This window comes from Acomys minous (assembly GCF_964271855.1).
Source record: "Acomys minous genome assembly, chromosome: 15".
NCBI classification, from domain to species: Eukaryota; Metazoa; Chordata; class Mammalia; order Rodentia; family Muridae; genus Acomys; species Acomys minous.
In genome coordinates, this window is record NC_140497.1 from 4,431,972 (window position 1) to 4,447,354 (window position 15,383).

The 15,383-nt window shown below is 44.9% G+C and overlaps 1 protein-coding gene across 2 annotated transcripts in view; it reads left to right on the plus strand.

Moving 5' to 3' along the window:
• TNFSF13B (TNF superfamily member 13b) overlaps positions 1-15,383 on the plus strand; it is a 29,775-nt gene that overhangs the window by 12,106 nt on the left and 2,286 nt on the right. The window contains exons 3-5 of one of the 2 annotated variants that reach the window (XM_084759473.1): positions 496-552; positions 12,352-12,464; positions 12,623-12,773. In XM_084759473.1, the coding sequence (XP_084615599.1) occupies positions 496-552; positions 12,352-12,464; positions 12,623-12,773 (321 nt within the window). The remainder of the gene's footprint in view (positions 1-495; positions 553-12,351; positions 12,465-12,622; positions 12,774-15,383) is intronic. The other variant, XM_084759474.1, reaches the window with a different exon arrangement.

Sequence of the window (15,383 nt, forward strand, 5' to 3'; positions counted from 1 at the left end):
GGAGTAATTGACCAACATACTGGACTCCACAGATTTTGTGTGTGTGTTCTTGGTTTGAGGAGTTTTGTTGTTGTATTGGGTTTGTGTTTGTTGATTTGTTTTGGGGGGGTTGTTTTTTGTTTTTGAGAAAGAAATTAAAATTTGGTGGGTAGGAAGGGAGAGAGGATCTGGAAGGACTTAGGGGAGGGGAAGAATATAGTCAACATATATTTTAAATAACAAAAACATACAAAAGTGAATAAACTTGCTTTAGAGGCTGAACGGTACAGACGGTTTCTCCCTGAGTTCCTCACACATGGAAGCCTCTCCTCGGGTGTCAAGGACTCTGGGTGTTTAGATTACACCCAGGGGGGCCAATTTCACAAAGACCCCGTTGTGTAAGCGGTGTGAAGATCTTAGTGCTTCTGGGGAAACAGGGTTAGCTGTGTCCTCCGTCTTCTTCACGGCCCTGTTGCTTCTGCCAATGACTAAAACATTGTGTTTTTTGCTTTTCAGTCACTCAAGACTGTCTGCAACTGATTGCAGACAGTGACACGCCGACTATACGAAAAGGTAATGACCAGCCTTGCTCTGTGTGCACTTAGGACTCAGTCCAGTGTGGCTTACGCTTGCAAGTTTCAAGTCTGAGGTAGTGTTTGAACTGCAGCTCCCATTAGTCACCCTCCAGACTTCCTGTAACGTGGGCCTTTTCAAATGACTAGGGAATAAGCGCAGAGACTAGTGACTGCAGAGACACTGGCGTTAAATTTTACATAATCAGAACACATTGAGTTTTGCTTTTTTGTTTGGGGGAAGTGTTGGCTTCTAAAGTGACAGACAACCATGTCCATGTGACTGCCTGTGATCCTTGCCCGGAGCCTTCCTAAGGGGATTGAAGCCAGGCTGCCTTGTCCTCGCGGCTGTAACGTGCCAGTTTTTAATGTCCACTGAGCACTTGAGGATGGATCACTCACTTCTCAGATTGGAATGCTTTCAATGTGATTTTTGCTTCCTTGAAGTTTTGCTAGTTTTAATTTTAGAAAGAGAAAAAATAGTTTCTCTAATAGTAGCCAGACATAAGAGTACACTGCCCATGCTGTTCCCCGGATAGCGCCACCCACAGTTTTGAGCCAGAGGAAGGTCCATGGCCCAGGGCTCTGCTGATAGACTCCGAGAAGCCGCCTGCTGCTCCTTCCGCCGTGCTGGAGAACTCATGGGCTCATTACCAAACTGCCAAACTCCATGCTCTACTCCAGAAAAAAAAACCAAACCTTTTCTCTCCCTAATTTGTCCAGTTTCTTATATATTTGTGTGACCACACCACTGTAACATGCAGAGCACCCTGAAAAGTAAATATTGGGGGAACGTCCATTCATTGCAGTTTTTGACAATGCAAAAATGTTCAAGAAAGAAAACATCCATCTGATCTGCATAGTTTCTGTTCATTTACCTCTCACTGGGGCACAAAGGTGTGGGCCCCCTCACACCTGATCATTGCTGTGCTGCTGTCACTTTTCTGCCCCTCCCCCACCCTGCTTATCTTGCTCCATGATTTGCCTCCTCACTTCAGCTTCCCTGCTTCGTGCTTCCCTACATGTGTTCCTTATTCATAGTCTGGCACATTCAACATGCATGCACAGACACATACATGTGAATACACATGCCCGCACACATATAAATGTGTACTCGCATTCTACATACATACACATGCTACATACAAACACATGCACAATGCAATACACACACACAAAATGCCTGCACACATACACATAAACATATGCATACACATGCTACATACATGCACATACACATGCACAGCACAATACACATATGTGCACACACAATGACTGTGCACACACACAATGACTATGCGCACACATACACATGCACATACATGCTACATGGACATACATGCTACATACACACTCATGCTACACACACACACACACAGACACACCCCATACCATATTTGTCTTTCTGAGTCTGTGTTTCACACAAGACAGGGACGTCCAGTTTCATCCGATTTCCTGTGAATGTAATAATCACATTTATCCTACACCTGGCTAAACTCCCTGTGCATCTGTGCCACACTGTCTACTCCTCTGTGCTGCACTGTCTACTCCTCTGTGCCACGCTGTCTACTCCTCCGTGCCGCGCTGTCTACTCCTCCGTGCCGCGCTGTCTACTCCTCCGTGCCGCGCTGTCTACTCCTCCGTGCCGCGCTGTCTACTCCACTTTGCCGCACTGTCTACTCCTCCGTGCCGCACTGTCTACTCCACTGTGCCGCACTGTCTACTCCGCTGTGCCGCACTGTCTACTCCTCTGTGCCGCACTGTCTACTCCGCTGTGCCGCACTGTCTACTCCTCTGTGCCGCGCTGTCTACTCCTCTGTGCCACACTGTCTACTCCTCCGTGCCGCACTGTCTACTCCACTTTGCCGCACTGTCTACTCCTCCGTGCCGCACTGTCTACTCCACTGTGCCGCACTGTCTACTCCGCTGTGCCGCACTGTCTACTCCGCTGTGCCGCACTGTCTACTCCTCTGTGCCGCACTGTCTACTCCTCTGTGCCGCACTGTCTACTCATCTGCTCATTTACTTATTCATTTCACATACACTGATTAAGAATATGCAATGACTGAATCACTGAAGATATTGGAATGTCTGTATTGAGGGGAATGTATGTGGGTTTTACTTTGATGAAGTTTGGCCACTAATGGGGAGAAAAGAAAAAAAGAAGAACCATACAAATTAACAAGTAAAAACCGTAAAAAAAAAAAAAAAAAAAAAAGGACATCTAGGAAGTAAGGGGAATAGAGCCAGCTAGGCTGGGGGTTTCTGAGTCCATCACCCACAGTTGGAGTTTGTGACCACACGTGATGGCCAGGAATGGAGAGAGGCCTTGGGCCAGGCTATGAGTGCAGGCTGGCCTTCACAGGGAGTCTCGGGTGCTATTTTGCGTTTATACTTCTGCACATGATTTTAATGGTGTTAGATGCCCGACAAACACCAGGGCATCTGAAAAGCCGTGATTGTTTATAGTGCTCACAAAGCAGTAGCTGGTTTTCTAAGCGTAGGCTTCAAGCCGGAAGGACAGCCCAAGGACTGGAGACTACATTTAAGACAGCTTGGGAAAGACGAGCTCTGTACATTTGTCAGAAGGGGGGGACTAAATCCACACAGAACACTGCATCCTCTCTGCTTTTGTGCCTTGGGTGCGGGCACGTGGGCCTGGACTGCTGCCAGGACCTGCTGGCAAGGGCTGGTTTTGGCCAGCCAGCTGGGCACAGGAGCACACGCATGAGAACTGTGCCGTGCACTGGTACTGTAGCGAGGAGTTGGGCAGACTTACATATAAACAGAGTTTGTATGCCGTGAGCCACTGCCCCATGCAAAGGGCAGCAAGTCTTTCTCTGACAGGGAACACAGTTTTATCTTAGTGCTTACTGTATGTATCATCTGGGGTCTTAGGTGAAGTTGCCTAAGTTCCCGGGTGAGTTCCCGAGAGCACGAAGAGACGGGTGGTTTGCATTTGATGTGCTCACCCTCAGTCATGGCTGTGTCCTGCTGATCCAAAACACCCCAAAAGGAACTCACATTTATTCTTACTCCAAGTATGAGTGACAATGGACCAGGAACACAGATTTAGGTTGCCCTGAGAAATGGTCCAATGTAGAAAGTTTTATGACATTTTTATTGCCACAGCACAAAAGAGAGTCATAAGTCAAAGCATTTTTTTTCTTAAATGCATTGGTACAGTATCAGGTAGGTGGTGGCAAAGAGGAGAGAATTACCTGCTGACATTATTAACTTCTGGGTTGGTGCAAAGATTCATCTGTTAACACATTCTAGAGGCTTTGCTTGGTAGCCACAAGGATGTAGTTTAAATTCAGAAGCAGACAGGGACCAGCCAAAGTGTGGCTTATTCACTGTGCTTGCTTTCCTGTCCAGTGTGAAGGGCCTCACCATGATTCCACTTTTGGGCTATGATCTTCAGCATCACTCCAATTTCTTCTGAATTTTGGAGTATCTTTGCAGAAATGTCTGGACCACTCTGTCCTTCCTAATTGAGTTTTTTTTTCCTTTTGCTAGTGAGACATGAAACTGTATTGTAGATGACAAACCCTTACAAAAAAGCTTGATTTGAAGTTATTTTCTCTTACTTTGAGGATTGTCTATACTATTTTATATTGTTTTGTTTTATTTTATTTCATTTTATTTTGTTGAGACAGTGTCTATTCACAAACTCCAAGCTAGCCCCTGAGCACTGCGATTACAGCCATTGGTCAGAGTCTTTAGTTTGACAAAATCAAATTTCTTTATTGATTCCCCGTTGTGTCTCATGCTTTTGGTGCTGTTGTTGTTGTTTTTTGTTTGTTTGTTTCTTTGTTTTTGGTCCTGTTAGTGAATATACCAACAAACTAGACAGCACGACTGACACCGATGCTTTTTCCTGACGATCATATATACTTTTATATTTGAGCCATCTGTATCTGGGTTTAAGTCACTGGGTCATTTGGTCAGTTTTGTGTGTAGTGTGGCCAGGGGTACAACATCACCCATAATAACGTAATAAATGATGCTATCCTAACGTCATTTTCTGGAGAGGATTGCATGGGCGTGGCACACTTGTAAAGATCCAGTTGGGATTAGAAGCATGGCTTTATTTCTGTACTCAATATTCTGTTGGTTTATGAGTCTACATTTGCAACAGAACACAACAACATTTTGCCTACTGTAGCTTGGTAAAAAATTTAAAGTTGGGAATTAACTCAAACATTTGTGTGTCATTTTAAAGACTGTTTTGGAGCCTCGGGTATCCTTGTCAATAATAAATGAACTTGTGGTTTTCTTTTGTATTTAAAAAAAAGAACCATTGCATCTGTGGAGAGGCTGCACTGACTCTCAATAGCCAAATTTGCCAACTTAATAACATTAAGATTGTCAGTCTATGAACATGAGGTGTCTTCCCATTTATTCATATCTCCTGTGTTAATTTTAGCACTACTTTATAACTTCTGTCACACACATCTTTTAAATACATTGAGCAAACTTTTTTCAGTCTTTTTTAAATTAATTTATTTGTATTATATCTCGATTGTTAGCCCTTCCCCCGTTTCCTCCCATTCTTCCCTCCCTCCCACTTCCTCCCTTCTCCCCTCCCCTATGTCTGTGATTGAGGGAGACCTCCTCCCCCTATATATGCTCTTAGGATATCGAGTCTCTTCTTGGTAACTTGCTATCCTTCCTCTGAGTGCCACCAGGCCTCCCCATCCAGGGGACATGGTCAGAAAAGGGGCACCAGGGTTTCGTGTGAGAGCCAGATCTCACTGTCCACTCAATGGTGGAGAATATTATCCCTAGGCATTTATATTCATTTGAGTTCAGTCTTAGTTTAGGTAGCTATACTACCACAGACTGGATTGTTTAAACAACAAATTGTTTTCTTACAAACCTGGGACTAGGAAAATTCAAGGCCAGTTTCCAAGAGCTCTGTTAAACATGCATTTATATTTTGTGGTGGTCATCTTTTCATTGTGACCTCACACAAGGGTAAGAGAGCCAAGAGTAACACATCTCTTCTTTAAAAGACACCAGTACCAAGCCAGGCAGTGGTGGTGCACACCTTTAATCCCAGCACTCAGGAGGCAGAGGCAGGGGGATATAGCCTACAGAGTGAGTCCCAGGACAGCCAGGACTACACAGAGAAACCCTGACTCCGAAAACTGAAATAGATAGAAATAATAAATAAGATAGATAGATAGATAGATAGATAGATAGATAGATAGATAGATGATAGATGATTGATAGAGGTGTCATAATACCTCCGTGAGGATCTAACTACCAACAGCATCACTTAGCATGTGGGTTTTGAGTTTTGGGAAAACATGATCTCAGTGTACAACAAACTATATTAAAGATGGAATTGGCTTCTTCAGTTCCACATTTTTCCTTTTCACATCTTTCCTTCTTAGTTAAAATGAACATGACTTTGGGGAGGGGCGACTTAGCTAAACCCACTTGTTAGTTCTTGGGGGTTTAATTTCTGTCCCATAGTTCACTGTTTTGTGTGGGTAGAGGGTTTTACTTTACTTCTTTAAATGGGTGCCTTTCTTCCTGTTCATTCTGTCTCCTAATTGTTTTTAGCTAGAATTCCAGTGCAGTGTTGGCAGCAGTAATAAAAGTCCTGCCCCTGATCTTAGTGTCACGCTTCCACTCCTTGATTAGTGTTTGGTATGGAGTTTCTTGTGGTTTCTGGCTTCAGTGCTGGGGTGATTCTGGTTTCACAGTGCAAGTTCATAGCTATGGTGTCTTTAGAGAAGATCTTGAGGAGGTCGTTGGCAGTGTCTGTTTATCGGTCACTATGCTCATCCCCCTCGGTTGCATAAACATGTTTAATCGTTCCGTGCCTGGCCTTTTTCCGGCATGGTCTCTGTTAAGGTTTTAATCTCCCTTGTGGTTGGGCCATGATTCCCTTATATATTTTTGTGTGGCTTTTAACCTTTTCCTGAAAATGAGACAGTTTGGAAATCACAATATGGTGATTCTGTAAATCAGGTACCCTACCTATCTCAAAGTCTTTTGTGCTTTTTTGTGATAATGTTGCCATAGTTGTTTACCTGTTCAGTTGCTTTTAATCCATCTGTCCATCCTCCATCTATCCATCCATCCATCCATCCATCTATCATCCTTCCTTCCATCCCTTCATCCCTTCATCCATCCATCTATCCATCTGTCTACACATCTGTACATACCACATCAGTGAAGTCTGTCCTACTGTCTCTGCAGTCAGCACATGTTTCCCTCTCTGTAGTAGTTATTCATCATAAACACTAGAAGCTGAAAGTAAAGCGAAACTGTACCCCCTGCTCTTTACAAAGTGGCTCTGCGCTTGATCGTTCCTCTCATCCCGATCATTTGACCTCAGCCGTCACTTCCTGCATAGAACTAGAAGTGTGGGACAATTATCTCTCACTGTCAACTGGAAAATCCCAGAATTGCCTGGGAACAGAGTCTCAGTGAGGTCTTCTCTGCATTGGAAGGACTATAACATGTCTGTGGGAGGTTAGCTGATGTGGAAATACACCACTCCCTAAACAAGAGTGAAGAAATCGAAGCCTTCAGTCAAGGAAGCAGAAGCCATGTGTGCATGTGTTGCTCTCTCCTCTCCTGACTGTGACATAACGTGACGAGTGGCTTCAGGCTCCTGCCACTGGGACTCCCCAGCAGAGATGGACTCGCAGCCTGGAATCATGAGCTAAGATAAACAGTGAGCATCTCACCACAGCAGCAGAAGTGAGACTAACGTAAAGCGTGAGCCCTGCTTTCTTTCAGGGCTTGGTTTGTTCTCCGGACTCACTGTGGGTGGTGACCTTCCAGGGAATGCGTTCCTGGCAGCTTCCGACCTTGCTGCCCCATCCCACGGTGTCTGATAAGTCAGCTGCTAGCCCAGCTTCTCTCTCACACTTCTGATGGCTTCTGATGGCTAAGACTGTGTCCTAGAGTCCTTTGGTTTGGTGCCAGCCTAGCCTAGGGTGCTTCTTCTATGGGGATGGAATCTTCCAGACACATCAAGATGTACAGCTTGAAGTGAGAGATCCCAGTGCGCAAAGGCACTTGCAACCAACTGGATTTCAGTCCCCAGAACCCAAAGTGGAAGGAGAGACCCAACTTCCACAAGGTGTCCTCTGATCTCTACATGTGTTCCATTACACGTGTGTACCTGAACACACACACACACACACACACACACACACACACACACACACACAATCATACTGTTTTACCAGCATGGTGAGTATTGTAGTCCTCGTAGTCCTCACATAAGCCAGTGACTGCCAGGAGCTCGGGTCCCCGTTTCCATGAATCCTGCTAAAATAGGCTGAGGTGTGGTTGAGTGGGTAAGAAGAAAAGGGCACAGTTCTTTCCTACTAAGGCTATGCAGCCTGCAATCCTTCATTGAACCCCTCAGCTGGTCTAAGTTTTGATTAAGTTCCACACATCCGAGAAGCTTACTCTCTCTGTTTTGCCAGCTAGGATATTGATTAGAAGAGACTAGATCCTGGGCCTTCCCACCCAGCTGTTTTTTTCACATCTTTCAGCAGTGTCTGCCGATCTATCTTCCCCTCCCGTCTTAAACAAAGTTGTTGGTCTTGACATTGGTTCTTCTAGTCCTCTACCATGCATTTATGGACAGTAATGTGATACTTTTTCATGGCAATTTATGTGCTGTTAAAATATTTGAAGCTCTGTTACTTGGCCTGTCCACATGGCATTAGTTGAGCCTTAGGTGCATTTAAGGTCAATGACTCTTCACCTTACTCACCAGCATACTAGTTTATAATCTACATTGGGATGGCTTACTATGCATTTTTCTTCTCTATCAAGCCATTATTATTTTATGTTTCCATTTCTATTGTATAGGTTAATACATTCAGACAGCATGCAATCTTTGCTGTGGTTTTCTCCTGCATATCTATTTGCTCGAGTTTTGTTGTGTTGACTTACTCAGAATGAGCTATGGAGACAATCTCTTCTGTGTTTGTATTAATGCACCTATTTCCTTTTAAAATCTTTAAATGTTTATTTTATGTCATGTGTATAAGTATTTGCATGTATGTATGTGTGTGTATGATTCTTGCCGTGTGTGTGTGTGTGTGTGTGTGTGTGTGTGTGTGTGTGTGATTTTTGCCCTGATTTCCTTGGGGCAGGGTCTCTGCCCGGACTTGCCCATGTTTTCTCTTGGTCCGACTATAAGACAGCAAGGCCAGTTGCCCTCCTCTGCCCTCCTCAGAGCTAGGATTGCTGGCCCTCGGGAGATGTCCTTACAGTTGCACTGGATGTACTCTTCACTGCCGTCTCTCCATACCACAGCTCCCACTTCCGCCCTGTTCCCAGCCTTGGGGCTCTCCTTGGTTACTCCACAACCTTTGCAGTTACCCTGGGGCCCCAGCAGCTATGTGTTTTCTTCACGTCACCCAGCAGGCAGAGAGGGATAGGATTTCCACTCCTAGGCACCAGGAGTCTTTTGCTTACTTACTTTCAGCACCAGTGTTTCATGGAGAGAGCAGACATACATTTTAGAGCATAGGCTTGAACAACACATATGAGTTGTCTTTACATATCAATACTGACATTTTTTATTCCATTAATGTGTTACTACATGCTAACTTAATTATTTTCAAGCATTTTAATACATCAGTGACCTAAAGCTGAGGTCACACACTTTACATGAAGCAATGTTTTTAGCTGACAACAAGGCTAAGTCTCAGGACTCCTGGCACGGTGTCCCCAAGTCCCCACACAGTTTCACACAGGAAGTAAGGCATATCAGCTAAGACGCCTCTCAACAGAGGGACATCAACAGAACACAAAGGATAGCACTTTTGTTTATCTGTAGTCTGACTCCTATAGTGAAATTCTAAGTATGTTTTAAACATGCTGTGATATTTATACTTACATTTACAAGTTCTGTATCATTTAGCATGTTCCTTGGTTTGTTTGCTTGAGGGACTTAGAATGAACTCCTCAGCAAATGTGCCAGGTTCTATGGGTATTTGAGAGTACAGTTGACTTTAATCAACTCTGACCTTGGAGGTCATAACCTGTGATTGTATGTGTGTCTATATATTATGTATGTGTCTGCGTGTGTGTGTATGCATGTATGCATGTGTGTGCCTATGTATTATGTGTGTACCTATGCATTGTGTATGTGTGTGTGCATGCATGTATGTATGCATGTGTGTGTGCCTATGTATTGTGTGTATGCATGTGTGCCTATGTAGTGTGTGTGTACTGTGTGTGCCTCTATTCATGTATACAATACAAGAGGAATATGTAGAGTGAATAAAAAACAAGCAAGCATGGGCTCTCTTTTTAATAAGGGTATTTGACTAAAAAAAAAAAAGCCAAAATACCTATAATGTAAGGAGCTACTAATAAATTTAAATTAATTAAAACACAATTGATCACTTTTAGGAGCCCAGGCTTTAGTTCCTGTCAGGCATCTCCAGCATCTCTACACTGGTGGTGTCTCATTCCCCAGGATTTCTGTAGCTTATTTAGCCAAATATTTTACAAAGGCAGGCGAGTGCCTGCGACTAATTACCACAGCAATCATCAGTTTGAATTATTTTCTGCATAAAGTAGAACTTACTAATTCAGGGAATATTGGATGCGTATCTGCTGTGGGATAAAAATTGCTTAAGTCCTGGGAAGTGGCAGGCAGACAAACAAGCTGGCCTCACCACAGAGGATTTATAACCCAAGGTGTATACTCACTAGGCGGGGTGTGTGTGTGTGTGTGTGTGCGTGTGCCTCTATGCTCAAAGTGTCAACTCATTTAAAATAAACCATAAACATAATCACCTCCAACATGACAAAATTGTTTTTAAATTCTATAGCAATACTCTTTGGTGTGCTTTGTTTGGTATTGTTTGTGATAGGCTTTCTCTATGGAGCCCTAACTGTTCTGGAAGTTGGCAGACCAGGCTGCCTTCGAACTCCTAGCTTGTGGTCTAGAGGTGTACACCAACTTGTAACAGTCTTTATATTAGTTCTCCCTTGGTAGTTCAGTGACTTAAAATAGCTCTTGGGTACATCATGCCATCTAAACAAAATAAAAACTGATTTATTACAGACTTCTCACTGGGATCGTGTGGCATACAAACAGTAAAGAGGGCTAGCCTTTGCCACTTGCAATGGATGTGCCCTCTGTTTCTCTGACTCTGTCATCCTGGTTCACACTGGCACACTCTGTGGAGCACTGGAACCGCCTCCAGGGAGTCAGTGCACGCGCACAAGACAAAGGCTGAAGAGAAACAGGTCCCATGATGCTCCTGTGTCTGTCTGCCCATGGCCCAGCACCACCACCTCCCACCCACTTCCCCACCCCCATCTCTCTGTAGTAATGATCCTTACTCATGACCTGAGTGGCATCTGGTTTGTTTTACTGATTTTTTTCAACTCTTTCACATTTTCAGAAACTATGTAGCTCTTGTTTACTGTTCTTTGAATTTGAATTAAGAATATAAACTAGCACAGCCATTGTAGAAAAAAAATATAGAGCCCCTAAACCAAAAATTAAAAGCAGAACCTCAGTATGATTTAGCAATTCCAACTCTGGATTTATAGATAGAGAAAACTAAATCAGTGTGCAAAAGACATCTGTTTGTTCTCTCAAGTTCATTGCAGTACCGATCACAACAAGAAGCCAACTCACTGTTCATCAACAAAGGAGTAGGTAATGGCGCCGTGAGGCATGAAGCAATGGATGCTGTGTGCTGTAGAAAAGCATAGCTTGTTCTTTGTCACGGTGTGTGGGAGCCTGTGAGATAGACACTGAACTTTAAATGTGAATATCCTGTCCCTTTTGGACTCCTTTGATTGGTCTTTGAAACTTCCACCCTCCCTCCCTCCTTTTTTCCCCCCCGAATGAGGTGACATTTTAAGACATGCCCACCATTCCCCACTATATAAGAACATTCTGGAAGGCTTAGACTTATACCACAGTGGTGCTTGCTATCCTGCCCTCACTGAACCCTGGCCCTCAGCTTCGACAGCTGCTTCCCTTTATTGATGGTCTAGCCTTGAGGTGCACCCTACTGCCCATGTATGACTCCTGCATCTGTCCCCACTCCTGTGTGGGGAAGCTCTTCCTAGGAAGTGCATGTCTGTACTCTCTTCCTGGTGTGAGGTTGGGAAGCCACTGCTCACCTGCTGATCTGTTTGCTTTTCCTGTCTACACTCAGGACAACCTTGAGCACACTGGCTTCCTGTCATTCTGAGTAGGATTAGGGAGATTTCATTGTACTAAATGGAGCTGCCTTCAGCCTGAATATTGTAATGGAGCTGCCTTCAGCCTGAATATTGTAATTGTGGTACACGGGTTCTGAGCACTTCCCAGTGCAGGGTCCATCCCAGTCGCTGTCTGAGGTTCCTAGTTGTATTCTGCTGCCAGGTTGGGGGATGGGCTTACTTCCTCCAGGCACGGTTTGCTAAGTTCTTCATCTGACAGGAGATGGAAGAAGGCAATCTCTCAGTGTACTGTGCAGAGGAAAGTCTATTCTCTCTCTCAGCCCATCCCCAGAACCAAATCTTTATTAAAGAGAGAGAGAGAGAGAGAGAGAGAGAGAGAGAGAGAGAGAGAGAGAGAACAGAACAAGAAAAGAAAGCACAGGCATTCCTGTGTAATGCACCGGAATCCAAGGCAGATAGGCCAATGGAATACAGTCCTCCTCTTCCTCCTCCTCTTCCTCCTCTCTGTCCTCCTTCTTCTCCTCCTTTCATTTTTGAGAATGCAGTTTCAAATTTAGTGGGAGGGAAAACTGCTTTTCCTGTTTACTTTCTCATGAGTAATTCCTCTCGACCCTAGGATCTTACACGTTTGTTCCATGGCTTCTCAGCTTTAAAAGGGGGAATGCCTTGGAAGAAAAGGAGAACAAAATAGTGGTTAAGCAGACGGGTTACTTCTTCATCTACAGTCAGGTAGGATCGGGCTTCCTCCCCCCACCCCTGCCGCCTTCCTGCACCCCCTCTCCCCTCCCCAATCCCCTCCCCTGCCCCCCCCCTCCCCGCCCCGCCGCATCACGGTCCAGTGCTCTCTCCCTGTCTGACATCTGATGGAGGCCTGGCTTGTCTCTCAGGTTCTGTATACCGACACCATCTTTGCTATGGGTCATCTCATCCAGAGGAAGAAAGTGCACGTCTTTGGGGACGAGCTCAGCCTGGTGACCCTGTTCCGATGTATTCAGAATATGCCAAGAACGCTGCCCAACAATTCCTGCTACTCGGCTGGTACGTAGCTGCTTAGTAGGATGATGCAGACCAGGCTGTGGAAAGTGGGGCTTTTTTTTTTTTATCTCAGTGGAGACACCTTCTGCTGTAGACTCTGCTGCTTAGTTTTGCAATAGTTCATGTTAACTGAGAAAACTGATAACATTGCTAAGGGTCATACCAGTTTTTATACAAATTAAGAAGGCGATAGGGATGAAAAGACATCTCCCTAGGGAAGAAATTTGGCTGCTCTTCGAGAGAACCCCAGCTTAATTCCCAACACCCACATGACAGCTCACAACTACCTGTAACCCTAGTCCCACGGGCCTGACACCCTCTAGTGGCCTCCTTGGACACTAAATATACACAGTGCACATATACCCATGCAGGAAAAAATACCAGTACACATGAAAAATAGTTAAAAGAAATGAATATTTTTTAAAAATAAGAATGAGTGTCACAAAATTTGACATTGGGTCAATTCTTTATTTATTCTGAGACAAATTAATAGGAGTACGTAATGATTATTCGTCATTTTTGCCACCGCTACACTCTGTCACCACCTTCCTCTCCTGTACTAGCCCTTCCTCATAGAAACAGGGCCTCCTCCTGCCTCTCTGTCGTTTTCCATGTTAGCTCCACTGAGTTTAGTCAGTGTTGCTTCACAAACACAGGACGGAGGTTATTTGCTAGAACCTGGCCAAGTTTTAGTAGTGACAGCACTGAGGAAAATGACACCCCCTTCCCCAGAAGCCATCAACTGTCACTAGTCCCTCATGGAGGGGTATGGCTGCATGAGCCCCTCCCTAACCCATGAAGCAAAGCTGAGGGTCCCAGTCCTGTTCTGGCCCTGTGCAGCTAACAACACCTGCAGAGCATCCATGAGAGCAGCGAGTCTGTGGTAGGTTTTCTTCCACCGTAAGAACAGCAGCAAGAACAGTGTCAGATATAAAAACCCGAGGGCCCTCTGGGATTTCTTTCCCTGTCCAGCCCTCCAGCTGCCTCACCGTCTCCCTGCCACACTTCCTTACTATTTGTAACCTTCTCATCTCAGGAGAATTCAAGCCCCAGCAGTGACGTAGCTTCTCCTCAGCTCTGCAGGCTCAGGCTACAGCACGTCTAGCTACAGGCGGAGCATGTGGTGGGAGAGAGAAGCGCGGTCAGTCCAGAGTGGGAGGGAAGGAACATTGCAGACTGGCGAGTGAGTTCTCAGGACTAAGCAGGTGGCCACAGACCCCTGACTAGTTGGAACTCCAATTTGCCCCAGCAGCCTTGCATGGAGCACAGGACACCAAAGTGCGGGGCAAGGCAGACCATATCAGCTCCAGCCTGTCCAAACTGGAAATTGCCAATGTTTTTCTCATTTTATTTCAAACTGGTTGGCGCTGGTTTTAGAAATCCGCATTTCCCTCATGCATGTGCATCTCTCTCTCTGCTGTTTTTGACAAATCTACTTAGAACCCAAATAGCATCTTTAGTCTCAGACAGTTACCACAAACAGTAATGTGAAGCTCAGATTGTGAAATACCCCTGAAGTTTTTTTTTCAAAGGCATTTACAAACAAACATCCAATAAATCAGTTGGAAGCAGAAGCGAGCAGGACTTTGTCACAGAGGCCTTGCCACACTACATCTGCTGCCCTCATGACTTCAGCAGCCAGGAGGAAGTCTGTCCTGGTGGAAGTCCCTAATTTGCATAGCGGACTCTGCCCTGTGCCCGGCGCCTAGCAGCATTTTGATACTGTGAAATGTCTACCAGTAGGAAGTCTGTCTACTCTGTTGATCACATTTGCTGTAGAAAGTCACAGCTAATACTCCCAAACACTTCCCTCGTTTGGCTTCCTCATTGTTCCTGTGTCCAGGTGCCTCACGTCTTAAAGGATGAGTCATCTGATGTTGAAAATGTCTCAGTAGCCGTAGACCAGAGACAATACATGAGACCCAGCACTAAGACATTTCAGGCTTGCTACTTCAGTTTTGAGTTTGTTTTATGACCTTACACTAATCTGCCAAAAACCCAAGTGGTTAAGCTTGAGACACCCAGCCTGGTGCTGAGGAACGCTGATGAATAATTGTTTTGTTGATAAGTCAAATAGGCTTCTCATAGGGAAAAAACATCACAGCTCATTGCTACAGCCCAGGAGCGCTAAAGGAACCAATAACTCAGTGTTGGGAATTTAAGCTGGAGCCTGGAGTACAGCAGCAGCTCTCAACCTGCGGGTCAAGACCCCTTTGGGAGTCCCATACCCTGCAGTCAGATATTTACAATAGGTTCATAACAGTAGCAAAACTAGTTATGGTCATGGAGTAGCAATGAAATAATTTTATGGTTGGGGGTCAGTACAACATGAGGAACTGTATTAAAGGGTCTCAGTATTAAGGGGGGCTTGAGAACCACTGCTAGAGCGGTTCACACCAGTTTCCAGAGCATTCAGTGTTTGCATAGCCCTGGCCACAGTGCTACATCACGCTGTGTCCAGGGCAGACAGATCCACGCAGCACACGTGCTCTGATCTCTTTTCACGCTTTTTTCGTTAACTGCATAAGGTAAGGAATCCTTTAATGCTTTGCCAGTTTCAAAACACAATTGTGCAAGTGTGTCTTTGGAGCCTTGCTTGTCTCTGTTGGGTAC